The sequence below is a fragment of the Catharus ustulatus genome, chromosome 2, assembly GCF_009819885.2.
Source record: "Catharus ustulatus isolate bCatUst1 chromosome 2, bCatUst1.pri.v2, whole genome shotgun sequence".
NCBI classification, from domain to species: domain Eukaryota; kingdom Metazoa; phylum Chordata; class Aves; order Passeriformes; family Turdidae; genus Catharus; species Catharus ustulatus.
In genome coordinates this window covers 30,104,930-30,132,282 of record NC_046222.1, presented here as the reverse complement: position 1 = coordinate 30,132,282, position 27,353 = coordinate 30,104,930, and the positions used below count along the sequence as shown (strand labels likewise).

Below are 27,353 nucleotides of genomic sequence, written 5' to 3'. Positions count from 1 at the left end.
GTCAGATGTGTCTGCATCTCAACAGTATTGGGACAAAACTTTTAAGTATTACCTGGAAAATGCTTATTCAGTAGAACAGGAAAACTTACTCTGCGCTAAATTAGAGGATTCTGTTGATAGGATGTTTTCTATACTCAAATCTGGCCTAGGATTCATGTCCTGGTAGTCAAAGATACACATCAGATTTTATCCCTGTATAGTCAAACATGTGATGTCCTTTCTTAATGAGAAATCAGATATTTCCTACTCTGGGGAGCTTTTCCAAGCCACCGTGGATCCTTTTCATTGTGGTCCATTAGCCTATCTCCTTGAAACCCACCCCCACGTCCTAGGATCCTCCTTCCTCAGACGCAACTCCCCTGGTACCAGTCCCACAGAAATAAAACACTTCCACCAGCCAGGAGGGCAAGACCACATTCTGTTTAATAACAACTCCATAAAGGACTGTACATGCTATTTTGAGCTACCTCCCCTCCTCTACTGTGGTTGCTGCCACGTACAGGCATGGAGGTGTGTAGTGCCATATAGTTGTCTAAGTCTATATGTAATGTGTGCACATGTATGAAGGTGGTTGCACATGGATGTATTTATACATAGCTTTGTAGAAGCGTTTATCTTGTAAGTCACATATCAAAACATGCGAAGTATATCCAACAAAACTGTTCAGGCAAACATGTTTTGGAGCTGGAAGACCAAAGGCAAATCAGACTCTTTTTAGTTATTAAGGGCTAGTGTGGGACAATGTAAGGAGGAAAGCTTTCAGTTGTGGGTCCCTTTCCCTTTTTGTTTTACTTCCATTCAGTACTTTCTCCCCAAACATCAATGCACCTCGGTAAACACTAGCTTAAAAGGATACATATAATCACCACGCAGCTTCCCTGCTACAGAAAATACGCACAGGCGTGGAGGAAGCCCTTGCAAATTGCTTTGCAGCAACCTCCACTGTCCCATACACTTATGCTAAAGTAGTTTCAGATACTGAGAATACAATATTTGAAGACCCAAGCCTTTAGTTATTTTTACACATGCTTCAGAAATCCATTCCGCATGCCACCCCTGAGACTCCCATCCACCACCCTTGTACCTCCCAAATCCTCTGCTGTACCCACCCACATCTGAAAAGAGCTGAAACAAGAGAAATCTTATTCCCTGTAAAATTACTTTTGAGTTCCAATTTTATAGCGCAGAGATTCCCAGAGACCTCCAATCATGCACAACATCCACAAATCAGAGAAGAAAAATTAAAGCCAAACAAGAATATATAGCTGCAAAAGAGCTTTTGGGTTGCAACGTTGCTCAAGCATGCAGTATCTGAAAAGAAGGGAAGTCCACCTACACTTGCCTCATGGGAACATGGCAGAAGTCTGGAAGAGGGTTCTTAACCTTGTAGCCTCCAATCCAATCATGACTGGATTTCCATGCCCAATGAAAATGAATCCAGACTACATGCTTTTATCTTATTAGAAGCAAATCATGATGCACAATCTTGTTTCCATAATGGAGAAAAGCCTTTTTAGATGTTTTTGTCTTGCAAGCATGGACATTTGATCCCTTACAGGAAAGCAAAAACAAGACTAGATTTCAGAGGTCATTTAAAATGTCCCCAGTTGAAGGAGATAAGGAAGATCCTAGCAGGAGCATTCTTTCCACAGAACACTGCAACCCCTCTCTTCCCAGAAAACGGTAGCTACTACACATCAGTAGGTAAGTCCTGCTCATGTCAGAGGGGTTGGGCTTGATGATCTTCAAGGTCCCTTCTAACCAATCTGTGATTCTGTGGTATCTGCATTGAGAACATTCTTGAAGAAGTCTTTACAGTTTTAGTAAATATGCTCTTTCTCAGAATCACAGCCTGACTAAATGTTTCCTCTTCCAACAATGTGTATCTGCACCAGAAAAAATATACCATACATTTATTTTCTTTTGTGCAGACCAACACTGACAATCATAGAGCTTCTCTCCATTTACAAGGAAAAAAATCACACTTTGATCTGCCTATGCTGGGGAAAAATGTCAGTGCAAGGACGTAAATAGACCCTGATGTTCCAAGTGCAGATCTTCCATGTCCATTTGTTAACATAATAACACTCATGCCTTACCCCAGTCAATCCATGGAGTTGGTTGTGCTGCTGAGAGAGCACAGTGTCCCCATGCTCCATGACATACTATGAGACAGAGAGAGACAACTGATCTGGCCCAGAAGTCCACCTCTTCTGCTTCTGCACAGGTTCACTACTACTTAGCCTGGGAAAAGCCAATGGTACAAAAGAGGCACCTGGCATTGACTGTACAGCTTGCAATCGTATTTGAAACTGTGCTTTAATGACTGTAGGTTGTCCTACACATACATTTAGTTCTAATAGGCACCATTTTACTCACATTTTCCCTGTTTATTTTTCCTTTCCCTGAGCCATGGCATAGAAATCTTTCCCTGTCAGATTGCTACAGGGGAGGAAAATCAAAGATGAAAGTATTACTTATTTACATTTTTCTAGTTGTAAGCTGCTGATAATCTCTGTATAGGAATTAATTTTTTTCTTTTCTTTCTTTTCTATTTTTCTTTTAGAAAAAGCTGAACAGTTAGTTAAAAAGATATGCCAGAGATGTCTGAACAAGGAACGCTGATAAATCCACCTGGGAGAAATTAGAAGGAAGAGCTTAGACTTTGCCAATGTTGCTCTGTTTTTTATAGCATTTAGAGGCAGGTTATCTGAGTCTGCTTCTCCTTCTAGGCAATTCCAATACAACAGTTAAGGCAAACTAAGCTGCATTTAGGTATTTTGGGTTTCCAGTGAGATTTGAACTCACACTAACTTCATTAGGGCAAGGAGTAAGTTCTTATTTGATTTCCCTGAAGAACTAAGCACACTGTGAACTGTTTTTAAGACAATGAAAAAGAAGCTAGCAGGTACCCAAATTCAGGGAAGTCAATATCCTATCACTGTCTTAAAAAAAAAAAGCATGACTTGGACTAAGTACCATAAACTGCAATGATTCTGGACCTACAGCTTGTATAGAATTCTGTACCTCAGTCCACTCTGCCAGCTTCTTACCTGTGTTGTGTAAACAAAAGACATCAAGCTTTTCTTGACCTTTTTCCAAGCCTTTCTCTCCATGTCTTCCCTCTCTGCCACACACAATGCGGCAGAAGCCTGTACATTGTTCCACACTACCCTGCCTCACCACAATACCTCCTACCTCTATCACACAGAGATGACTTTCCTTCTCCAGTTCTCTTCTCTGAGGCTACAACTAACATTTTTCATTGTTGCTGTACACAGCTCTGTGTGGCTCTGCCTAGGAGTGAAGTACTCTCCTGGATCTCACACTAGACGGGAACCGGCCTGAAAACAGAGGAAAATATCCCTTCCAATAGCTGTGCTTTACTCTCAAGTCTCCCCTCTTGCAATTACAGGTTAAGACTTATCAGTATCTTTAGCTGCCATGGAGTTAATCACTGAGTGCATACAAGATTTGTGCATGGTAATTTTATTAATTTCATGCATATATCAAGTTACTCATGTCCTCCTGCCCAATTTCCAGAGTTTAACTTAAAGGGGCCTGTGGAAGGAAACAGTGAAGGAAACAACAGCACATAAATAACAAAGACCAAATCTAATAAGAGCATACTAAAAATTCCAAACACTAAGGCAGACAATGGGGAATATGTCCTTCCTAGTACACCAGTGAGGTTTACTCTTTTCAGACAGACATATCACAATCAGCTTAAGCTAATTTAAGTTGCATCTGCAACTAGTCTTCCACATGACCATCTACACGTTTCACCAGCCCTCAGTGATGCCTGCCTCACCAAGAGAAGCAATATGAAGAGATCATCCCACTGAAACCTTTATTTAAGTAGGGGACTGGGTTAGTTTTCAACGGGGCCAGTTCCTGAGCAGCCAAATGAGTGTTAGTGCTGGTGCTTTTTAGGCAGTAGAAATACAGAGCTGGTGGTGATGGAAGAGAGGAGGCAGGACAGCTCCTTTGAGCAGCTTACACTCATCATGAAGATGCCATTTCTAAGTGTACTTTCCCAGTTTCTCTAACCTGATATAAAGGAAGGCCAGCTGCTGAGAACAGCACTCTCCCTCTGCTCACAGCTCTTCCATCTCCACTTTTATAGCAGGGTGAAAGTCCCTGGCTTGGTGTGGGCCAGCTGTGCATCAGCAGCTGCCCACAGGTTGTGGGAGGTGAGCATGGTCAGAGCAGAGTTTGTCCTCCTTCAAGGCAGCTCACCGCTGGATCAGCTTAGAAGTATGGCGAAGCTCTGTTCTCTGCAGCAAGCCCATCCTGAAAGGTGATATTACCATTCGTTAAGGGGGAAAGCAAGCGGAGGGCTTGTCAGCAGCTTTCAAAAAGAAGATGATAATTTAGAGGCACCGAAACTGAAAGAAGCAGATTAACTTCTTTGACCCAGAGCCTGAGATAATGGAATTGAAGAGAACCCAGAAGGCCTGTAAGGAAAGCTTCAGATTTATATAAAAGAAAAACCTATGAAATAGTATAACTAATCAGGTATGAGCAATCATGGAAGAAGGAACAAAAGAGAATTTTCTTGCAGTAGAAGATTTTAAATTAGGGTCACTTCTATTTAAGCCTTCTTTCATGTTTAGCACAGTAATTTCAACAAGTTCCTACTGAAGACTTCGTGGAAAGATGGGAATCTTCTACCTTCACTACTTCAAGACTATCCTAAATTTTCTGTAGTGAAGCATTGCTTCATAATGAGCTTGTGGAAACAAGCATCAGAGCTCAGTTTCTCAGTAACTGCAAATCAGGGCTACTGAGCTTACCTGTCCTTCTTATTTACAGACTCACAAACACAAATTGGGCTCTGACAGTTAGGCTGGACTCTCTCCAACTCATTCCTCTTCACCAGGATAAAGGGAGACTGCTGGCCAAATTTCGCTCACAGAGCACCTGTGCCTCCCATATGCTTGAATAGGTGTATCTATATAATAACAGCTTTTCTGGGAAACGTACAGTAGGTTCCAGGTCTCTCTCTCTGATACTTGATACACACAGGCAGCAGGCCTGTTACATAAGAAAAGGCCAGATTATACAAACAATTTTCCACTTTCAAAGACATTCAAACTGCCTTTCCAGTTCAGCTCAGGCTGCTCACTCGGGTGGCAAGTGTGGACAGGAAGATCTGCTCTCTCTATTCAAACTCCTGGCAACTAGCTCTTTTGGATTGTGGAGAGGTATGGAAAATAGCCTTTTTCTTTCTTTCTTTCTTTCAGGAAAAGGCTGAAAATGTATTACTCACAGAATGTTAACACATTTACGAAATAAAAAATTACAGAATTTACTAAGCTGGAAAGCTTTTACAGAGAGTGGTGTTCAAATCAGTCTGTATCCACAGAGAATGAGGCTATCCACAGGTTTTTAGACAGCAGGTTATGGAACTATACAGCAGGATATAATTCAGAGGCTAGAAGAACCTTCAGATTTTCTCTTCCTATTGGACTGCACAGAATTTTCTGTAAGGTCATATTTTTTTACACTTTTCCCTATGTAGATAACTCCCTGTCACTGCCTTCCATGGAGAGACCTTTTAGACATCAATCAGATATCTTAGTAAATGTACCACATATTCATATTAAAGAAAAAGAAGCCCTGGAGAAGTTGACCCTCATGTTCCAGTCCTGTAAACAACAGAGAGGGATCACTAGAAGCTACTCTGAAAGTTACCATAAACATCCAGATTGGTCCTGGAGAGGCACGTGGGAACAAAATGGTTCAGAGAAAGGAACAACAAGCCACCCAAATCTCCAACAGAGGTACACACTTAAGCATTTTTTCCCCCTTAAGACCTTTTAAAATAGAAATAAAAATAGCCTTAAACTTATTTACTCATCTGCTGAGGTGCTATTGGCACTTGCCCCATCTCCCTTTTCTGGCTAGTGTGATTTCCCAGGCCCTGCTCCACAACTGGACCCAAGCCAGTTCAGGAGAATGAACTACCACTGGCCCTGCAAGAATACAGGAGATAATTTTTATCAAGACTTGCTGTCCAAGGGAGGTTAGTACCTGAATGTGTAAACATCTTTGAAGAGATATTGAAAGGTCATCATTCAGGAGAAGAGCGACCTCCTTAGAAAGACAGAAGCAAGACCAAGCAAACACATAAAAACAGATGGGTCACTACAACTTTTCTCTCTTACCTACACCAAATTACCAGTCTTACTCATACATCCCAGAGGTCTTTCATTCTGAGGTGCAGTGGAGAGGGTAGACAGATCTGCTTGAAGTGGACTTGGCTGGAAAGACCTGGGTATTGGAAAAGGAGTCCCTCTTTTTGCAGCTGCCTGTGGTAGTGGGAAAAAGCTGAGTGGGGTAAAGTTTTCCTGAGAGCCCCATTCCTACTTTTATAATTCCTGAACATCACTTGTTTTGCTTGCCAGGAGCTGTCTGAACTCTGAGACTTGATTATATTCCCTCAGTCATATTTTATTCACCTTAGACATTCTTTCCTGAAAATACAAAGGAACTAAACCTGAAGCAGGAAAGCAGCATGTATCACTCTCCTGTTATCCAAAGAACACACCAAGCCTGAAGAGGAGGCAAAGAAGAGACAAATGTATCACGAATTCAACAGAGCAAATATGAGTCAGAGTAAGTGAGAAAGAGTTGCTCCTGGAACAGTATGGCAGTGTCCAGGCAAATTCCTTTCTCTAGCTCATCAGATAGAGCATCTGATCTACACCCATGCTTTCCTGATGTTTCCTTGCAAGAGGTCTTGCAATTAAAACTCAGCACTTGGGTAACCTCAGCTAGTTCTGTTCAGTCCTTCAGCAAAATCAATAACCTTATACGATTTTTGCTTTTGTCCCTGTTGTTTTTTTTTTCTTCTGGTGAGAGCTGAAAGGAAACAATTTCCTTTCAAAAACTCTACTTCCCAAAAGGAGGTCTGTAAAAAAAAGTCAAGGAATTTCAAGAGAACAAATTCCCCCTAATCAGAGAATCATGTTTTTTAAACAAAAAAATATATAACCCGTACAAATAGGGAAAACTCCTAAAAGCAGCTTTCTCCACACCTAAAAAAGAGATGGGAGGGAAAAACAAACAGATCGAGTACTGAGCATTATTTACACTGCTTGGGGGTAGGAAAACAAAAGAAGAAAACATAGGCAGGAAAAAGAAGACAAATAGGAGGAGAAAAATTCTCCTCACCCCTTTTCCTCCAGCTGTATTTGGCACTGCAGGAGTGGCAGAAATGGGAAAGGTGCAGTATTTCTGTAAAGTCATGACTGGAGTACAGGCCTTTCCCATTAATAACTGCTTTGTTAGGAACACTTATCCAGCATATAAAAAGGTCTAAAAAAAAGCACAAAAACTGAAAACTCTAATGTAAACTAGGCATCTAGTGATCTCATAGCTGTACACACTGTTCCTGGACCTGCTGCCTACTCTCTGGGTCTCCTCATTCTGCTGGCAAGGAAAAGACAGAAGGACACGGCAGCAACCCCAAGATGGACATGTCCTCAAGCCCCCTGCAAGAGTCAGCTTTTTATGACTGTCTCCGTAGCTGAAAATGTCCTCTCCACTGGCTTCCAGTGCCCACTGCCAAAAGGACACACCACTCTTGCCAGCTCCTGGGAAGGCAGAAATGTCAAAGAGAGAAAGAAATAAATGAAAGAGACCAAAGCATGAATATCTGAGAGCAGGGTTAGATGTGTATCTGCATCCATTCTTCCATGACACAGCAGAGCCGTGCCCATAGAGCCACACTGCCAGCACAGCCCGGGCCCACGGAGTGCAGTTCATATCCATCAAACCTACAGCTTTGTATCAAGGTGCTACTGAGGAGATCTGGTCACACAGCACATCTTTCATCTCAGTAAGGTCTGTATTGAACACGGCCTGATCCTCTGTGTCAGCCACAATCACAACACTAGGGCAATCTAGATCTGCAAAGCCACATCTTCATTTTAAACCAGTTCATATTCATATGTTCTATCAAAGGGGGCCAAGTCCACAGAGCAACATCCATTCTGCCAATATGAATTCTAGCCACAAAGCTGCTCCCTACACCAAGCCTGTCTCATGAGCCACATTCCCAGTACCCAGAAGAGTTTGTATCCACAGCCAAGACTTTGTATTAAAAAGATTTAGAAATTATTTACCAATCCAGATCTCTCCAAGCACATCACGTTGCCCAGAGCAATGAAAATCCAAAATATGTGTCATGGGGGAGGGGAAGAAGAGGTTTTTATGTGTCAATCACTTTGAGATTTTCCTCGTTTAAAAAAATAATTAAATGTCAGGAATGGAAGGTGTGTCTGCTTGGAAATATGGGGAGCTGCAGAGAAGAATCCCTGTAATTTCATTCCTTGCCACCCCTCTCTTTGTTCAGCAATGATGAGAACTTCACAGAAAGCATCAGTTGTTTGTTTCTCCCTCTTCCTCATCAAAGGACTGCACCCCAGAGGAGGTGACATCTGAGACTTTGCGGCTCAGTGCAGCATGTTCCATCTCCTCTCGAGGAGACAAAGATTCCAGGTCCCGGCACACTGCATCATCCTCCTCTGGAGAGGGCTTCTTGTTTAGGAGAGGTGCTTTCTCCAGTCGTGGGTTCCCTTCATCCTCAATGTGGTCCTCCATGTACGTGCTGGACTCAGCTCCACCCCCACTTTGAGAAGTCTGCAGGGGCCACACGTGGACCAGCCCCGTGCTCTGGATGAAGTTCGGCTCCTGCCGATGTTGCTGCAGCTGCTGCTGCTGGAGAAAGCTGCTCTGAAGCAAAATGCTTTCCTGAAGGTTTGTCTGGGACTCATCGAAATTCTGGCCTAGGTAGGAGCCGGTTGCTGGGGAGGCGATGAGGGACTGGTCGCTGGCCTCCCAGGCGTCGGATGAACCTAAGCAATACATGCCCTGCGAGACGTAGGAATGAGGCCAGCTATCATACTGCGTCTGGGCCATATGCTCTGCAAGCAAAGGAGACAAATAACACACGGTTAGACACTCTCCCTAGGCCAAGCGGGCTCATCCAGGTAGCCTGCGTGCCTGTGCATGGCACTGTACTGCACAGGGTGGATGAATCCTTTAGAGGGAAGGAGGGCAAAGAGAAAACACAGTTATGGGCACTCAGCAGGTGACTTTGATTATACCCACAACTGACTGTAAGAGCTGGTAGCTTTCCACAGCTTTGCTCTGAAAAGGCAAAAGGAACTGGGCTTTGGAAACTCCCTATTAAGATTAGATTCCTTGGACAACTCCACCAACAGGGATGACTCTAGCAGATCTCACTGGGGCTACAGAATAAAACAGCATAGAGCAAAAGAGAGCAACATGACAACCAGAGCAGAAAGGTGGTGTCTTAAGATTAGCAAGAAGCACTGGAGCTCACCTTGGCTCTCCATCAGCTCCTGATAGTTCTCAGAGTAGTTGCCTGCTGGGTTGTCCTGATTTGAGTTCACACTCACATCCTCACCATCCATGGAGGACCAGGCCATAAGAGTTGCTTCAGAAATAGCAAATTGCTCCATCACTCCTGTGCCAAAGGAGACAGGAAAGGGAAGCAAAGATGTGTTGAAGTCTGCACTTCTCACCATCATCCTTTACCCCATCTTTAGGTCACACTGTCCCACTCCGGTCCTATCTCAGCAACACCCATCACCCACAACCTGCCCTCACCCTCTCCACCTCACATTCCACTGGCAATATCTCAACCATCAAAGTCTCTCTCTACTTCAGCCACCCAAACCCACAGCCTCTCCCGAGTGTTTTTCTCATGCTCCTGCATTTTGTTCTCTCAGGCATTCTGCTCTGGGGCACCCTGACCAATCCAATCCGTGTGCCACAAACAAGGCACAGCTACCTGCAAGGAAGCGGGCCTCCTTCTCGCCGTCACTGAGGTCCGAGTAGGCGTCGGCATCCTTGCGCGCGCTCTCGTGCGTGTGCTGCTGCTGCTGGCTCTGGGCTTTGCCCCAGCCCTGCCACTCGATCATGTGAGCCACACGGCCCTGGCCCATTGCCGTCGGCTTCGTGACGTGGTCCTTCATGCTGCGAGATATCCCTAAGGGGCCAGACATTGGAAAACAAGGGAGGGCTATTACACAGCTCCAGCGTTTTTGGCCATGCTTTTCACCTCTCTTAGAAGTGGAGCTTCTCCCCTCCTTTCCTGACAGGATGCATGACTAGGGCTGGGTGTCTCCCACCTTTCACTGCATCACTCTCCAGGGGAGTTTCTCCATCTTTCCTTGGACAAACTCTCAGAAGGGGGAAAAAGGGGAACCCCAAATATGAAAGACCATTTCCTTCCTTGCCTAGAATCCATTTTGTTGGGCATAAAGGATGAAGCCTGGAAGTGAACAAATTAAGAAACAGAAAATGGGGTTAAACCCAAGACTGAGGGGAAGCAATTGAAGATGTCTGAGGTGGGGTGCACAGTGAGAAGCCAACGGGAGTAAGACAATTCTGTTCTTTACAAGGGCAACAACTGTGAGATTTCTGTATTTAGAACCACAGTGGTGGAGATTCCTCTAAGGCCATGAAAAGGCAAAAGGAGAAGTTGTGAGAGCGACAGAGAGATATGGAAGAGGCACAAAGGCCTGTGGAGAGAAGCTGCCAAGGATAAAGTCAAATTTTGAGGACCTCACCAGAGAAAGATGATTTAGCCAAAGCCCCAATCCCATAAGCATTGGAGTTGCGTTTCAGCTTGGGGAGGATGGAGGTCGTATCTTCCATGGAGAGCTGAAAAGAGAAAGAATATGAAGAAATGATATACAGGAAGGAGAAAAGGAAGTGAATTGAAGTGAGAAAACAGTAGGTAGTTGGAAGATGAGGAGCAGAAGCAAGCAATAAGAACAAAAGAAGGAAAGGAAAAATTAGAGGCTATAACCAGGACTGGATATTGCATGGCACTGGGACTGACTGAGGAAAGGCCAGACAGAGAGGCAGAAAGAGGCTGTGAGAAACCTCCTGTTGGCAGCTGCCAGTCCTCCAAAGACATGCTGCACCATTCCCAACTCTCTGTTAGAGATGCATGACCTGGATGATGGACAATTCAGGGATCTTGCAGTGGGGAGTTGTCAGTGCAATTGGCAAGCCACAGTAATGTATCATATATGCATCATGCTACCAATTTTTTAATTGTTACTATGGGTTTTTTTTTTTCCTTCTTATATGGTCTTAAGAAAATGATCATGACTATATCAGTGATGGGTCATGTTTCAAGCACTTACATTTGTAAAGAAATTTGGTCTACAGCTCTGCTTAATTTTCTTTACTGTCTTTTCTACGTTTATCCTCAGTCCCTGAATAACAAGGACAGGGCACTATTGGGACAGGCAGCCATCACAAACATCATCAGAAAAATAATCTCTCAAGATGAATTCATCAGGCTTTTTCAGAGATGCCAAGCATTGCATATGAGGCTTAACTTTCACAAGCGCTAAATAAACATTGCTTCTGCTCTTCATTTCAACCTCTCTGAAAATCAAGGCCAGAATGTTTCAAACACAAGGATACTCAAAAGTAGTGACTACGACACCGGAAATTTTAAATCCTGACACAAAACAAACACTTTGTCATAGGCGCTGACCTCACAAAAACTGAGTGGAGCAATAACTGGGCAGTGAAATAACTGGAGGCAAAGGAAGGCATTGTAAAGATCTTTCACTGTGTATAATTCCAGTCAGTTGCCAAAATATGAGAGGTGAGTTTTTCTGGAAACTGAGTGTAAATGCAGCAGCTAAGGCATCCTGCAACTGTGGAGCCAGGAATGTGCCGTGTGTAACATGAGCTGAAGAAATCAGAAAGCAGATGATGAACAGCAAAAAGTGAGAGCACAGCCCTTGTTCCATGATGCATTTCCTTTGGTGATGAAGGTTGTTGGAGAAAGTCCATCTCTGCCCCCATTGGTCATTCCTGCCTGGGTGCTCCTGCTCAGTACCCACCCACTTGTTCCAAGACAGCCTGGGAGCTGTGCTGTGAGCTGCCTCATGGAACCTATCCAAAAAAGAAAGTAAATTGCAGAGGGCTCCTACTATTGCAAGGCTGAAGAGCTGTGACATGGAGGCAGGAATGAATGGGAAGGGAAGGAAATCAGTAATCCTGCTTCGGTACCAAAGAAGATCTATGGAATTACACTAAGTAAGAGCTGCCTCATGAAAGAGCTCCATGGATTCTGTATGGGCTGGAAAATGGGAAACTACAAGCAAGGAAACTGTCTTCTACTATCTTTAGGGAAACACAGCCTTGTATACTTTGCTTTCAGCCAGACATAGGTGCAGTGAGGAAAAAAAAATGACAAATTTCTTCTAGACATTTGCTGCATGCACCATTGTTTTCCAGTATAATTTGCTTCTGTAACTGATCCTAGGCAAAAGATCCCAAGCTGTAAGTGCCACAATGAAAGACATATCAGCATGATGAGAACTAGTTAAAAATTATATTCAACGTCCCAAGTACTTTCAAATCACAGTAAAGAAGAAAGCTACAGGTATTTTAAAAGTTTTGAAATAATCTGGAATTTGAAAATACAGTAATTTCACGAATACAAGCCGCAGCAATTTGACAAAAATTTTGGTGGAAACCCGGAAGTGCGGCTAATAGTCGGGTGCGGCTAATATATTAATAATTTTCTGACATTTACAACCCCAGACGTGCCAGCCAGAGTGCCGAGCCAAGCACCGGCCAGTAAAAGCCGGCATTTCGCAATTGTTACAGTGTTACCGTGTTGCCCTGGCTCCCTGCAGGCAGCACGGGGGGCGGGGAGAGAGGCGGGAGAGCTCTCTTCTTCCCTCCTCTGCTGCAGCCCAGGGGAGGGGGGGGGGGGGGGGGCGCCGCCATTGCCGCAGCTCCGGGAGCCGACGGGAGCCCTGCGCAGCCATTGCCGCGGCCCGGGGAGGGGGGGGGGAAGTGCGCGCCGCCATTGCCGCGGCTCGGGGAGGAGGCGGGGTGCTTTGTCCGCGCCCGCCGCCGGCGCCACGGGCGCGGGAAAGCTCCGTCCCCGCCCGCCGCCGCTGCCGTAGGAGCGGGGGAAGCTCCGTCCCTGCCTGCCACCGCGGGGCAGCGCCGACCCGGGGTGACCGAGCCCAGGGGCAGCGGCGACCGGCCCCGAGCGGCAGCACCGGGCTGGGCCACCTGGCTCCGTCAGCGGCCCCTAGCGGGCCGAGCCTGCACAGCCTTAGCTCAGCCAGTAAACCCCGCCCTCCCGCGGTTCTGTTACTAATTCCACGCGGGTCCTCACTGCGAACGACAGAGCGGCTTATATTCGTGTGCGGCTTATCTATGGACAAAAACCGAAATATTTGCCAACACCCAGAGATGCGGCTTATACTCAGTGCGGCTTGTATTCGTGAATTTACTGTACTTACACTACTCAAAAGGGAGGTGCTAATCCTGGCCTTCCAAGTGTACAAAACTATAATGTTAACTTACGTGAAAATATTTTATAATACCCTTTTAAAAAGTCCAGTAGAAGAAATATGCACTATTCCTTTCTCAGGATGCTGTTTCTGAATTAGTGAAAAAGAAAAAATTTTTTTTTTCATGGCACAGGTATTAAGAGCAAAAGAAACATGTAATTAAAATGCTTGCTTGTTTCTCATCTGCTTTTTAACTGAAGTTAAAATAGGTGGTACTCACCATCTACCCTGGGATACATAAAGAATTCTGTTACTTCTGTGTGCAACTGAAAATGAGGCGATTTTCGACCAAACTCCTGGACAAGATCAAATGATGCTCTAATCAAGGACTACTATTTTTTGAAGTATGCTGGACAAGCACCTTTCTTAATGTAGCAGTGCCCAGAAATTTCAAAAACAGAACATATGAAATGACACACATTTGTCCCAAAAGGATGAAAGCAATTCTATAGCCACCTACAGCTCGAAATACCTGCCAGGCAGCAAAAGACTCAGAAGCAAATAAAAATCTATCACCATCCCCTGAATCATAGACAACTCCCAGAATTTCAGCGGCACTAAGGACTTTCAGTCATGTTCCCATTCTGGCTTCCACTGCATCCAAGGTCAGACAAATCCTGGTCTTCCTATGACTAGAAAGTTGAAAAGTGACGCAGTGCATACTCACATTGATACCATCCCAGGAGAAATCCGTCCGTGTTTGCTAAAGAAAGCAAAGAAAGGCACCACATCAGTGTAGCAAACAACTTGCAAGTAGCCATGCAACTCCAGTAGTTTACCACAATCAAGAGGCACTACTTTATCCAGTATGCTATAAAAACCTTGTGTCTTTCTGAAGATGGTTTCATTCCCTGCTGGTGAGTATGGTGCCTGTAGGTGTCACGGTGTTTGAAGGTGAAAAAGTGAACAGTGTGATGGAATAGGAAAGACAAAAGCACCTTTTCCCAAGGCCATCCTCCTAAGTGTGGGTTGCACCACTTTGAGAATAACACAAGGAGGAGCTACACCACCTTTGTATTTTGAGTGTCCTACAGCTAGCAACTCAATTCTGCTGGAATTATTTTGTCCTGCAGTGTTTCGGTTTGTCCATGCTGACTCACTCGCCTCTTGCACACCAGAAACATTTCCCACATCAACCATCACAGTACCAATTTAGAGTGTATTTCCTTCAGCTGGGAGGACTCATATTTCAACATCTTGGGTCTGGGGATGGGAGACGCTCAGGAAAATTTAGATGACTCATGTTACACCTATGGTATCCATTCATATAAATCAAAATGTTCACTGAGGTGTGGTTTATGCTCAATGACTTTTAGATCTGTTTTGATTTGACTGAATTCTCCATACAAGATTGGGCCCAACAATTTCTGCCAGGACTCCATGAAACTCTACATGTCTTGAAGTTACTTTACAAGCCAGCAAGGTACACAAACAAAATATTTTTATTTTTATTTTTACCTGTATATATACACCTATTAACATTTTTCAAGGTTTTGCAAACTGTATGTTATTTGTTAAGCTTATTTGTGAACATTATTTGTGTTTCTTCAACTATTATGCATGTAAAATAGACTTTATCTTTCTATTAGTCATCGTTGCATACTTGGAAACTTACAAAGCTGAAAATTCAGGATCTAAGAATGCAGAATATGTAATAATTCAATGAACCAGCCCTTAAAATACTGCATGGTAAGTCAATTGTCTGTGAGTTACTAGTAAATGCATCTCTAAAATTCAAAATGCAGACAAATGTGTTCCTTCGAAAGATTTCATGGCTGTGTTGCAAAGCTGGGACAGACACAGTGCTGGACATTCAAATGTGAGCCCCTGATTCAAGGAATGCAGACCTACAGGCTTGTCAGAACTGTCACTGTTTTTCTCATGCTGCATTCCACTCCCACCATGACTAGTTAAAAAGCACTTTCATTTGCAAATTCTTACTCACTATGGATCTTGTGAAGGGAATGACTCAATTCTATTCAGAGCAAGCCAAACTACCCAGGTATGATCTTCAGGAGCTCACCGGCATTCTGGTCCTCTCACAGATGATGTCTCAGTGATGCACAACACCCATTTCTGAACTCAGAATTCAAACTTTCTCATCTCCTTGGCTAAGTAGCTCTGGGCCAGGCACTTACCTCAGTGGAAGGTCGATGGAAGCTGCTGCCATGCAGTGAACTCGTGCTGTCCATATTGATTTGGTCCACATCTTTCAGTCCCTTCCAGTCTACTGCAATCACCTCGTTTCCTGTGGGAACACATCTGGTCAGACTTCTGAGTGCCACTGCAATTTGTTCTATCAGTCTTAAGCCAACTCAGCTAAGCAAGCAGGAGAATCACAGAGTTTAAGGCCACAACAGACATATCAGATACTCCATTTTTAATCAACTCAACTCAACCTCATAAACATTATATTTCTCACAGCTATCTCCATATGAAAACTAGTGATTTGTGTTTTTCTCAAGCACGACGTATGCTTGGCTAAAGTACAGATTCATCCAGTCATCTAGTCATGATGTGACTGGGAAAAAACCAACTCCTTTAATATTCCCTTTCCATATTAAACCATCATCCCCTAAAAAGGCATTCCACTGTTATGGTTTGAATTAGTTGGACATCAGCTTAGAGCTGCTGGAGCCTTTGCTCTGCCATCCTCAGCAAGATAAAACACCTTCTAATACCTGCTATTACATTTCAAATTTTAAATATCAATAATATAAAATACAAATAATAAAATTTTATTAAGATTAAAACATTTAATATTATTAAATTTAAACACTGAAACTAAATGCTAAGAAGCTCATGCAAGTAGTCAGCCAGGCAACCAGGACTGCTCTGTGCAGTCAGCAATTTACTATGTCTTCAGCCTGTGTGCCATCCTCAAACTCTGGTTAAAGTTATTTGCTCCCATGTCATGGAGGAACAACTGCACCATCCTTAAACCAGCCTCCTAGAACCTGTCAAGAAATGTAGCTGTCAAAATGATCATCTGTTCAGCAAGGTCTAGTCTGTTTGGATTGAATGTGAATGGTTCTACTTTCATGATCTTCTACCTTTTTTTTTTCTCCTTATAGCAAATTTATCCTCCACAGACATATGCAAAGCCCCTTGCTCATTATAGCAGTTCTGGCACATTTATAGAGTGCTCATCACTGCACTTCCCCAGTACAAATCCTTTGAGAGGTGAGAGATGATGCACTCCACCCCACACAGGCCTATAGGAGCCATGGAGGCACTAAAGGTTGGGAAACGTGAGGCATTCCTCAGCTAGAATTCAAAATACAAAAAACCTGATTTTGTCCCCTAAAACAGCTAAACATGGTAATATGAAACAAATCAGAAAGACGCTATTTGCATATTGTGGTGTCCACCAGACCTTCACATCTCAAATTTCTGCTGCACAGGAAGATCCATTTCTGAGAGAACCAAGGGATATTTTTTCCTTCACATCCAAAGTACGTTTCTGTTCATCAGGATCATTAGAACCAAGCGCTTTAATAGCACCCCCATATGCTTCTAATTAGGCTGAGTAAAGCTGCTGTTCTCCGACTTACAGTTCCTTGCAACTCAGGGAACTGAAAAGAAACAGGATTCCTGTACTGTGTGCTACAAAGGTGAGCACAGAGGTCAGACACAGCCAGACCTCAGGAGGAGGCAAGACATTGCTATGATGAGCATGACAAACACCACCTTTCAGGGCTGAGATCCTCTTAAGTGGTGTTCCTGACAAGCACACACACGTATTGGGCCTCACCAAGCTCTTGTGACAGCACTGCCACTGACTGGACTGGCAACCTTGAGTCCAGCAAAGCAAGAGAAGGCCATCTGGGGATTTCTGTATTCCAGCAAGAGGAGCAAGGCTTCACGGGCCACTTGTGAGTTTCCTGTTGCCACCATGGCTGGGAATTTGTTATATCTGGGGTCAAAGTAAACATTCCAGGGCTAGAAGTCTCTCTGGCAAAGGGAAGTTCCAGGCAGAGCTATGAAAGCCCAGCTGACAGTCCCAGACACCAGCTGTAAGGTCTGGCTGTGACTTAGAACGGAGTACACTTGTACTCGGTCCCCGTGAACAGGGAAGGGGTAAAGGGAAGAAGGAGGGAGCATTATGAGGAAGTGCACATCTAAAGAGGAAGGAGTGGAGGGGTTGACTGAGCAGGGTGAACTGAGGGTCCACCAGAGGCCGGTGATGAAACTGGTGCAAAAAGCAGAGCAGGACCAGCCCCTGCAGATTGGGAGCCAGCTGCTTCTTCCTCTCTGTGCTCCTTTACCTCCACCTCTTCACACTAGAAGGGGACAGCTGGGGCATTTCTGCCACAGAGATGAACAAGGCAGGGATGCTGGAGGGGCAGGGGAGATGTCATCTCTCCAGAGCAGAAGGCAGCTGTACAAAACCCCTTCAGTGCAGGTAACAGTGTCACACCTGTTTTATCTCCATTTGCCGAGGTCTTTCCTGCACTCTCAGCTCTTTCTGAGCATAATGATGTGGCCCTTCTGTAGGTCTAGAGCCACCCTGGCACACACTGCAAGCAGGCTGCAGCACCATTCTGAGCATGCACTGCAAAGACACCTCCACCCCAGCCAAAGGGGAGCCTCAGCACATGTGCCTTGACAGCCCCAAAGTTCAGCAGATGACACTCAGCCTTTGCTCTCACTGCTGCAAGCCCAATGGTTTTCTTGAAGTGTTAGAATGTGGAAAATATTCATAGAACCACACAATGGTTTGGGTTGGAAGGGACTTTAAAAATCATCCACTATGGACAAGGACACCTTTCACTAGATCAGGTTGCTCAGAGCCCCATCCAACCTGGCCTTGAACACTCCCAGGGATGGGGGATCTCTGGGCAACCCGCGCCTTCACACTACCTTCACAGTAAAGAACTTCTTATTATTATTGAATTTAAACCAACCCTCTTCCACTATGAAGCCACTTCCCCGGCGCTATCCCTCCATGCCCTCGCAAAATGTCCCTCTCCAGCTTTCAGGCCCCCTTTTCATACTGAAAGGTGCTATAAGGTCTCCCAGGAGCTTTCTTTTGTCCAGGTTGAATATCAATAATATTCTGGCAGATGGTAGCATCAAATGGTTAAAGAACATCAAAGAATTATTAGTCTCAAAGTCCACACCTGTTCTGTAACAGCAGAACTAAAGACCTACAGAATTTATTTACTACTGTTTCTTTCCAGTTGAAACAACTCATCTACCTAGTTCAGGGGGAAAGAATGAGTAATAAGTGATATTGCATGCTCTATAAAGACTGAATGATTTTTGAAAATACATTCTTGGTCTAAACAGTTTCACAGGTACTAAGAGAGAAACGTATTGAGAGAAAAGAACTCTTTAACATCTTATTGAGCGAAAAGAACTCTTTAACATTTAAATAGTTTTAAATGTAGTCATATCTACTGAAAAGTTACAGCATCACACACTGTTTGAAAAGAAAATGTCTGTGTTCTAACTGATGTTGGGCCTGAGGTAATATTACTTTCTCTCGTTGAAAATTGGATAAAGGTTAGTGGGTTTTTTTTCCTCTCCTGCTAGAAACAGCAAGAGCAACAATAACCCATGTTAGACCAAGACATGAAAAAAATAAGTACTGCTCTCACAGATGGAAGGAAAGAAACATGGAAAATCAGGGAAAAAAGTATGGCGAGTGAAGTGGGAAAACAGAAACTGAAAACAGTACTTTGTAAATTAGCATTCTTTTTATCCAGTCTCTTGTCAACCTCTTTCTCCCTGCAATGAGTACAGAGTTTTTTTCTTTTGTAATGGTATGTTTCTTCTCCAATATAATTTCTCTTATCCATCTTCCATTCCAGCTTCTGCTAATCATCATGACTATTCCATTTGTAATTCTATGATCAATCACCTCTTACAGAATAGTATTTGCTCTTCTCCACATAGAGGTGATAAGAATTTTAAAATGAGTGGGTCACAAAGCTAATTTTAAAGTGGAATTTTTACAAACATGCCATCAAATTTCTCATTTTGATGTTCTGAAATGAAATTATGAAAGTTGAAAGATAATTGGGTTTCTGATTTCCTTGTCATTGTTTCTGTATGGTGCATATAGAAAGAATATAGAGGGGATTCATTTTGATTCATTTGAACTTTTAAAAGATGTCTTCATTTCATTTAAAAATTTATTATTTGGTTTTGGGCTTTTTAACATCATAGATTTCATGCTTGTTTTGGAAGATTCAGTGGATGGCTGAAGAAAAAGTAGGAAGCTGATGATATGAAACAGAGAGGGAAAATGAAAGCTGTCAAAATACATTAAGCCACGTTATTTCAGATCACGGGTGCTTGGTATTTTTTAACACAAATTAGATAAAAACAAAAAGTCCGCAAAAACACTTGCAAGAAAAAGATGTCTCCATTACAACTGACCCAACATTCCAACTCAAGTCATTTAAGCCTTTGAGGGAAAACATCATCCCTCCTTACAGTACTGTTAAGGTAAAAATCAAGATTTATTTTTAAGTCAAGCCTTTCTAAATAATAAATATGAAAAACTTTTAAAGAGGAAAAAATGTGGGGGAAAGAAAATATAATTTTCCCCACTTCTTGCTTTATTTTGGGTTTTTTGAGCATCATAACTTTGCACTGTCCGGATTTAGGGAATGTGTATAGTAAGCACTCCCAAGCCAAATGACCATTTTGATGAATGTACTAGAAAAATAAAAAAAAACCCGTCTGGGTGACTGCACTTCACCTTGCTGATCTATTATTACTACTTTTTTACTATTTCTGTAGCTCATTTTGCCACATACCTTGATTTACTATGGAGACACTGAGCTTCTTAGTTGGACATATTTTCAGCTTCTTTGCATTTCTGCGATCATAAAAAATTCACCTTGTTTTGAATTACTCAAAACTTAATCTAAACAAGCCCATTCTCCTTGGGTCTCTTCTTGACATTTTCTCAACTGCTGTTTCCACTGTGCATTAATTGATTCTATATTTGGTACCTGTGTCTGCATTTTGTTCATTTACCAAGGTCCATGCTTGAATCAGGCTTCTGCATCTATGACTTTAATCTGCATCTACAGCCTTTAATAATCTATTGTGTTGCAACTTCTGTGCTGGATGTTAAACATCATCTCAAATTTGTCTTCTCTATTTTGTGCCACACCAAATAGATGAACAGAGTTAGAGAGTCTTCAATTTTGTTTTTCCCTTCCAAACACCATGCTGGTGAAGATCCACACCATATACCAAATAAGTATTTGTGTTATTTGCTTTCTGATGTGTCATACCAATTAAAACAAGAAATATTTTAATAAAGCAATGACTTTCCAGCACTGCTATTATCCCCTGTCAGCACACTTTCTTCTGTTTCTCAAATGTTACTTTCCAGCAGAGAGTAGAAACCTTGTCATTTGATATTGGTAGCCAATGTTAATGTTGGTAAAAATAAATATTTAGAGTAAATAGTTCAATTATTCTTTTCCATTCCCCTTTTTCCCCCCGAACAATTAAGAAAACAACAAATCTAATTGCAGTAATTATGACCAGTCTTTAAATTGTTCTTTCCCTGATACCAATTTTCATGATACTCGTGGGAGTGTGTATCTTTGTCAAACACAACATCATCATGTCTTGTCAAATGTGGTTGAAATTAAAGCAGTTAAAGCCGCTGGGAAGGACTGACAGATGGGTGGCTAGAATAACCACAGAAACCTTCTCCCTCCCTGCCTGCTTTACACAGAGCCAATCAAAGCTATCCAAAAGGTCATTGAAGAAAGGAATAAACCTCTGTCACCAGAGCTGTCCCTGAGGTGAACCTCTGAAGGAAGCATTCAAATTCTCTCAGAAGCTGAGAAATCCATCAACTCAAGTTACTCCAAGTTATTCACCTAACTCTGTAAGAATTGTACTTGTACTGCATAAGGAAGCATAAAAATTAGTTATCTACTGATGGCACCTACCAACAGGGTCAATTGTAAAAGAGAAACAGAAAAAAATCCATTTTTTTGTGGAGGAGACAGAGCTGAACTGTTTGGTGCTCATCAAGGCACAGAAATGTCTTAGTCTCCACAAACAGATGTCTTTCAAATTTATGATAAAAAATGGGAGCACCTACAGCTCTGATACATCTGTAAGATTAGGAATCCGATGGGCAGTTCTCAGGATCTTTGCTATGAATTTGGGTAACTTGAGTCCTTTTCCAGACCATTCTACCTTTCCCCTGCAGGTAGGTCCCTTTTCAGAGCTGTTTAGGAGATAGAATTAATGAACAAAGCTCTAACACCTACATTATTCTTGGCTGAAAACACTGTCAAACCAATACTAAAGGCTACTGCATATCTTTGAGTAAAAGATGAGCAGAGAGACTAATACCAGACTCAAGCAGCTCTGCTCTGAGAAGCCATCATTTGGGCTAAGGAGGTACTGCAAAACGAAACACATCCAATTAACACAAACTCAAAAAACCCCCAAACCTCAGAGCACTGTCTCATTTGCAGAACAAGTATCAGCCAGCACGAACAGCAGTGACGGGTTTATCCTGATTCTTCACTGCTTCTCTGAAGTGCAGAGGATGCGTCCCCAGGGGCCTCACTCAGCACAGTAAGTATGAAAACGTCAATATGAACCAAGGTAGCAGCTCTCTCTAGCTGGCCTCTAGCCAGAGTCACAGAAGTAATATGCAGCAGGCAATTTCATACATTGCTCTCAATATGTGTTTAAATTTTAATCCCTCCGTAGCCAGTGTGTCATGTGGGCACTATCCTGGAGCACAGGAACACTATTAGATGTGCCAACTTCATGCTATAGTTTCATCCTTAACAGTGAGGAAGAAGAACCACCCCCAGTGCTCCTCAAGAGTCAACCAGCAGATCACAGTGCATCTTTCTCACCTCAGGGATGCTCCTGGTCCCCCTTCATAAAACAAGAGCCTGCTCCAAACACCAGTACATGGGCGCAGTGCCAGTCTGTGAGTTTCAGGCTCCACTCTCCTCACCTGCCCTACCTCAGCTGTGGGGTATCACCCCAGCAGCCCCAGAGTTTACAACCAGTGACTACACCCTTCTCCACCACAGCCATCACACACTTGGTCACAGTCCTCACAAAGCATCTGACCACCAGCAGTGGTCAGAGCCAGACAGAAGGCACTGAGGTTGCTGACTCCCTCTCACCACTCCCCTCCAAGAAACATGTATACCTCTGTCTTCTCCTCATCCTTTGTCACATTTTCCTCCATATCCAATAAATGATGAAGATTCTCCTTAGCCTTCCTTTGGCTGCTTATGCATTTATAGAAACATTTCTAGAAATATTTTTATTGCCTTTTATGGCAGTGGCCAGACTAAATTCTGGTTGGTCATTGGCCTTTCTAATTTTCTCTCTGCACAACCTCACAATATCCTTGTAGACTTCCTGAATGGCTTGCCCCTTCTTCCAAAGCTGAAACACTCTCTTAATTTCCTGAGTTTCAGACTAAGCTCTCTGTTCAGCCAGGCTGGTCTCCTTCCCCACTTGCTCATCTTTCAGCACATGGGGAGAGCCTGCTTCTTCACCTTCAGGATATCCTCTTGAAGAACATCCAGCCTTCCTGGACTCCTCTGCCCTTCAGGACTGTCTCTCAAGGGACTCTGTGAAACAGTCTCCCAAACAACCCGAAGAATGACCTCTGTAAGTCCAAGGTGGCAGTTCTGCTGACCCCCCTCCTTACTGCTCTGAGAATCAAAAACTCTCTCATTTTGTGATGGCTATGCCCAAAACAGTCTCCAAACACCATATCACCCACAAGTCCTTCTCTGTTCACAAACAACAGGTCCAGCAGGTGCCTTCCCTAGTTGGCTCACTCACCAGCTGTGTCAGGAAATTCTTATACACACTCCAGGAAACTCCTGGTCTGTTTCCTCTCTTCTGTATTGTGTTTCCAGCAGATATCTGGTAAGAAAAACTGTTCCCAATCCTAGAAAGCCACCACCAGGGCTTCATGTGTCCTCACCAGACAGAACTCCACAGCTCCCTAAGGAACTGGAGAAAATGACAAAGAACTGCTGGCACTGAGACTGCAGGGGCTGAGCTCACCAGGCACAGCTGCAGGCACTGAGTGCCCAGCCCTGCACCTGCTCAGGTGGGCCACATCTCACCATCATAAACACCATCACACTGACCCCTAACCCCATCCCAAATTTTCCCCTCTGTCCCTGAGGGCATCCACACTTACACAGGGGGTACTTACTGTTCAAGAGGCCCCTCTGATCTCCAAGGGCTACCCCACATCAAGGGAACACTCATCACTCTCTGCCAGGTATACACATCATTTGTTCAACCTCCACCTTAAATCCAAGCACAGGATTAACAACCCCTTAGACTCATGATACATGGTTGTAGGACCACTCATTGTCACAAGAGAATGAAGAACCATGGTGGCCAGTTTCTACTTTGAACTAATTCAATGGACCATTGGGAACATCAGCTGGAAAAATCCCGCATCAAGCAGAAGGCACAAGTTTCTTCAGAGGACTCCCCAAGTCATGCCTTTTCTGCAGTCAGAGGGAGACTGAAACAGGCACACCACACATGCCAACCTTCTATCTCTTCCTGAACTTATTACTTTGATTCTGGCTGCACTTCTCACATCTTTACTTGTACAGTTTCTAGCCCAAGTTCCACTAAATTCTGGTTACAGTTTCCCTTGGTTCCCTGTTTTCCAGGTTTTAGCCTGTTACCCTGTTCTCTTTTCTTATTGTTTTCTTTTTCCCACACCTCAGTGATTGGAATTTTTTTCCTCTCTGGTTTCTTTTCTTCATTGTCTTCTTCTTTTGGGAAGTGGTGGGAAAGGAGGTATTCAGTACTTGTTTGGGATGGGTATCAGGTTATCCTTAAAGTCGGAGTAGATGTGTAAGAAAGACAGGGAACAATTCAAACAGGGGAAACAGCAGCAATATTTTCCCAGAGTATTTGTCCTAACCTGTCACAATTTACACCTCAAGTAGTTCCCAAGACAGACATTGTCTCTGTATTTGGTCATCTTTAAAGGATTCATCTGTTCACTTTTAAAATCCAAAAAAAAGCCTTTTAGTACCTGTAGCATCCTATGTCAAGTACTTCCGCAACTGGATTCTGTGTTACATGAGGAAGTGCTGACTTTTATTTGCTTTAAATGTGCCACTTGCAAGTTTCATTTGATGTTTAGACTCTGTTTTAAAATTGATAATGAAACATCTTCCCTCATCATTTTCTCCATGCTGTTCCTATCCCAGAGAAAATTAATTATTTTATAGCTATCTGTCATATCCTTAACCATCTCATTTCCATACTTGAGAAATCCCTATTTAAATGGCTCCTTTCATATTAACCACATGATACCTTTGATTGTCTTTGCTGCCCTTTTCTGAATCTTTTCCAGTTTGATTATGGCCTTTTTGAAAAGGAAATAGATCATTAGGGTCAACACATTATAACATATCAAAATAAGGGAACTATTTGGATAAATGCATACAGTATACTGCTGTTTCTCATTTTATTATCTTATTCTTTTCCTAATTGCTAACATTTCATTGGGATTTTAGTGGCACTAAGCATTAAGCAACATATTATAGCTGCAAGATCTCGTTCCTCCATGGTAATAGTAAACTCAGAATCTCCATCATTGCAAATGCAACTCTAGAATTGCTTTGCCTGTGTGCATCATTTTACATTTATCCACATCAAATTTCACCCATAATTTATGTCATTCGATATAGTGAAATCAAATGACCTAGTAATTTGATATTGTGAAATCCTTTTTCAAATCACTCCATGCAGTTTTTTGCCTGCTCCCCCAAATGATTACTTTATTATACTTCGTTACCTCATTATATACCCCTCCCACTTTTTCATGTCATTTATGGACAAAAACCAATCTGAAAAAAACATCCCTGGGAAAAACCCAGCTACTTAAGGAACTTCTCTGATTCAACAGCAGATTCATGTCTTTTAATAGCCTGGGGTGAGTGACCTTTCCAAACGTGCTTTGCAAATCCAAGTGTTGCCACTGGACCTCCTTTGTCAATATTGCTTGTTGACCCCTTCTAAAACTTATAAATTGTGATAGCCACTAACAACAGTAGGGCTAACTCTTTCTCAGTACATCTTATCTGTCCATGCATGCACTAATTTTGTTCTTCAGAGTAATGTTTATTAGCTTGCCTCCTAGGCATACCTTGTTTACTAGCTTGTAGTTTTCCAGATCTCAAAATCATTTTAAAAACCGGCATCACATCATCTACCTTCCAATCTTCTTGTACCAAAGCAACTGGAAAGCATTACAGATAACAATCTGCAATTCAGCTCTGTCAGCCTCAAACTTCTCCAGAAGTCTTGCATTAATATCATCTGACTTTTTTTTTTTTTTGGTCTACCTGCTCTACAGCCTCACTCAGGCTTTGATTTGAAGCTGATCTGATGCATCCCCAACAAGAGAAAGTTCCACAGGATAAAACTGCACAAGTTCTTCCACAATGAACAGATATGACATTGTTGGGTTTTTGAGGCTGGGGGCGAGGCTGATGATTTTCTGTTACGGTCTTAATCTCTCTGGGTCACCTGAAGCCTCTTCAGTAGTAACACCATGTACTAAGTCCCCCTATCATTGCAAAAGGCAAGTTATTTACCTTGTATAGGCTCTTTAAATAGCTCCTGAAGTAAACAATTAATCTGCAGCATGCCCAGCTTCCTGCCATCACAGCCTCTTTGATCTTCCTCTGGCTGTCACAGCTTTCTGTCACCATCCTGGCCAGGGAATGTAAATGGCCAGTACTAAACACCCTAAAACTCTTTTTCCCACTTGGATTGTCAATCCATATGCTCACCAAACTATTTGCTCCAGCATACCTTAGAAATTTTGAACTGAAACTTTCCCCACAAGCGATGTCTGATCAGCATCTGCAAATACAACCACACTCATTCCAGGATATAAAAATTGTGTTTCATTTAAAAGTCTGGTATACTCCTAGACTTGGGAACATGTGGCTTAAACTCACAGGGAAACATCCAGATCATGTAATCTGACCTCCTTAAAATAAGAGAGGTTAAATGTATTCCCTTTGTTAATTATACTTTTTGTTGCTGTGCTTGAACTAGAGCATTTTCTAATATCTTTACTTACTTTATTGTGTTCATGTGACAGAGGGCTTAGTATAACTCTCAGTAAATTACCCCAGTAGTTCAGAATTTTTACTATTTGATTTTTGCCTCATTTCCAAACTGAATGTATCTGCCATCCTTCTATCACACCTTAACAGTTTTCTACTAGGTTGAAGAGTCAGATGACTTTGAGGAGGTCTTTTTCTTCAGTCAAACACTTAAAGACTGTCATCACATCACTTCTGTAAGTTTTTATTCACGCTTCTGTGTTTATTTTCTTGTCATACTTCAGTTTTGCAGTATTTCTCAAAGTGATAATAATAGAATTAGACAAAGTAGATGAAAAATAATTTTTCCAAAAATGTCAAATGCAGATAAAAGATGCTTTTCTCTCCTCCTATTCAATACTCAAGATCAAAGAACCACATCAGCTTCCTTGGCTGCAGCATCTCAGTAGTAGCTGTTGATTGACTGATTACCAGTTCCAATATCTACAAGCTTATTTAGTGTGACTGCTTTCTAACATAGAGTTCTGGTCCTGTAAATACCATTCACACTCTACCATTAGATATAGGAACTCATATTTGGTTAGACTGAAACATACACTGTCTGTCAGTACTTAAAATGAATCAAACTGTTCTGTATCAGTGATTTATCCCTTTCATTTGTTACTTTCATTTTTAGCAGTTCTTCCAGTCGTTCCAGATACTACCAAGTTTATCAGTGTTTTAGATCTCCCTCAGGATTTTGAGCAGTATGTTAAAATCACACGGTTCTTGGCAAAATTACAGCCACAGGTTTTTCAATAATGATTCTTTCCTTGTTACTATTTTGCTATCTATTGAATTTAGATGCACTTAAAATGTACTGTACTCATATATTGACTAACTAAGA

The 27,353-nt window shown here is 42.6% G+C and overlaps 1 protein-coding gene across 2 annotated transcripts in view; it reads right to left on the bottom strand.

Moving 5' to 3' along the window:
- Positions 1-401: 401 nt before the first annotated feature.
- Positions 402-27,353, bottom strand: part of FAM131B (family with sequence similarity 131 member B) — a 36,420-nt gene continuing 9,468 nt past the window's right edge. The window contains exons 2-7 of one of the 2 annotated variants that reach the window (XM_033053551.2): positions 15,518-15,627; positions 14,047-14,082; positions 10,608-10,701; positions 9,827-10,033; positions 9,356-9,499; positions 402-8,933 (exon numbers count right to left, since the gene is read on the bottom strand). In XM_033053551.2, coding sequence (XP_032909442.1) covers positions 8,389-8,933; positions 9,356-9,499; positions 9,827-10,033; positions 10,608-10,701; positions 14,047-14,082; positions 15,518-15,627 — 1,136 coding nt within the window. In that variant the 3' untranslated portion in view covers positions 402-8,388. The remainder of the gene's footprint in view (positions 8,934-9,355; positions 9,500-9,826; positions 10,034-10,607; positions 10,702-14,046; positions 14,083-15,517; positions 15,628-27,353) is intronic. The other variant, XM_033053552.2, reaches the window with a different exon arrangement.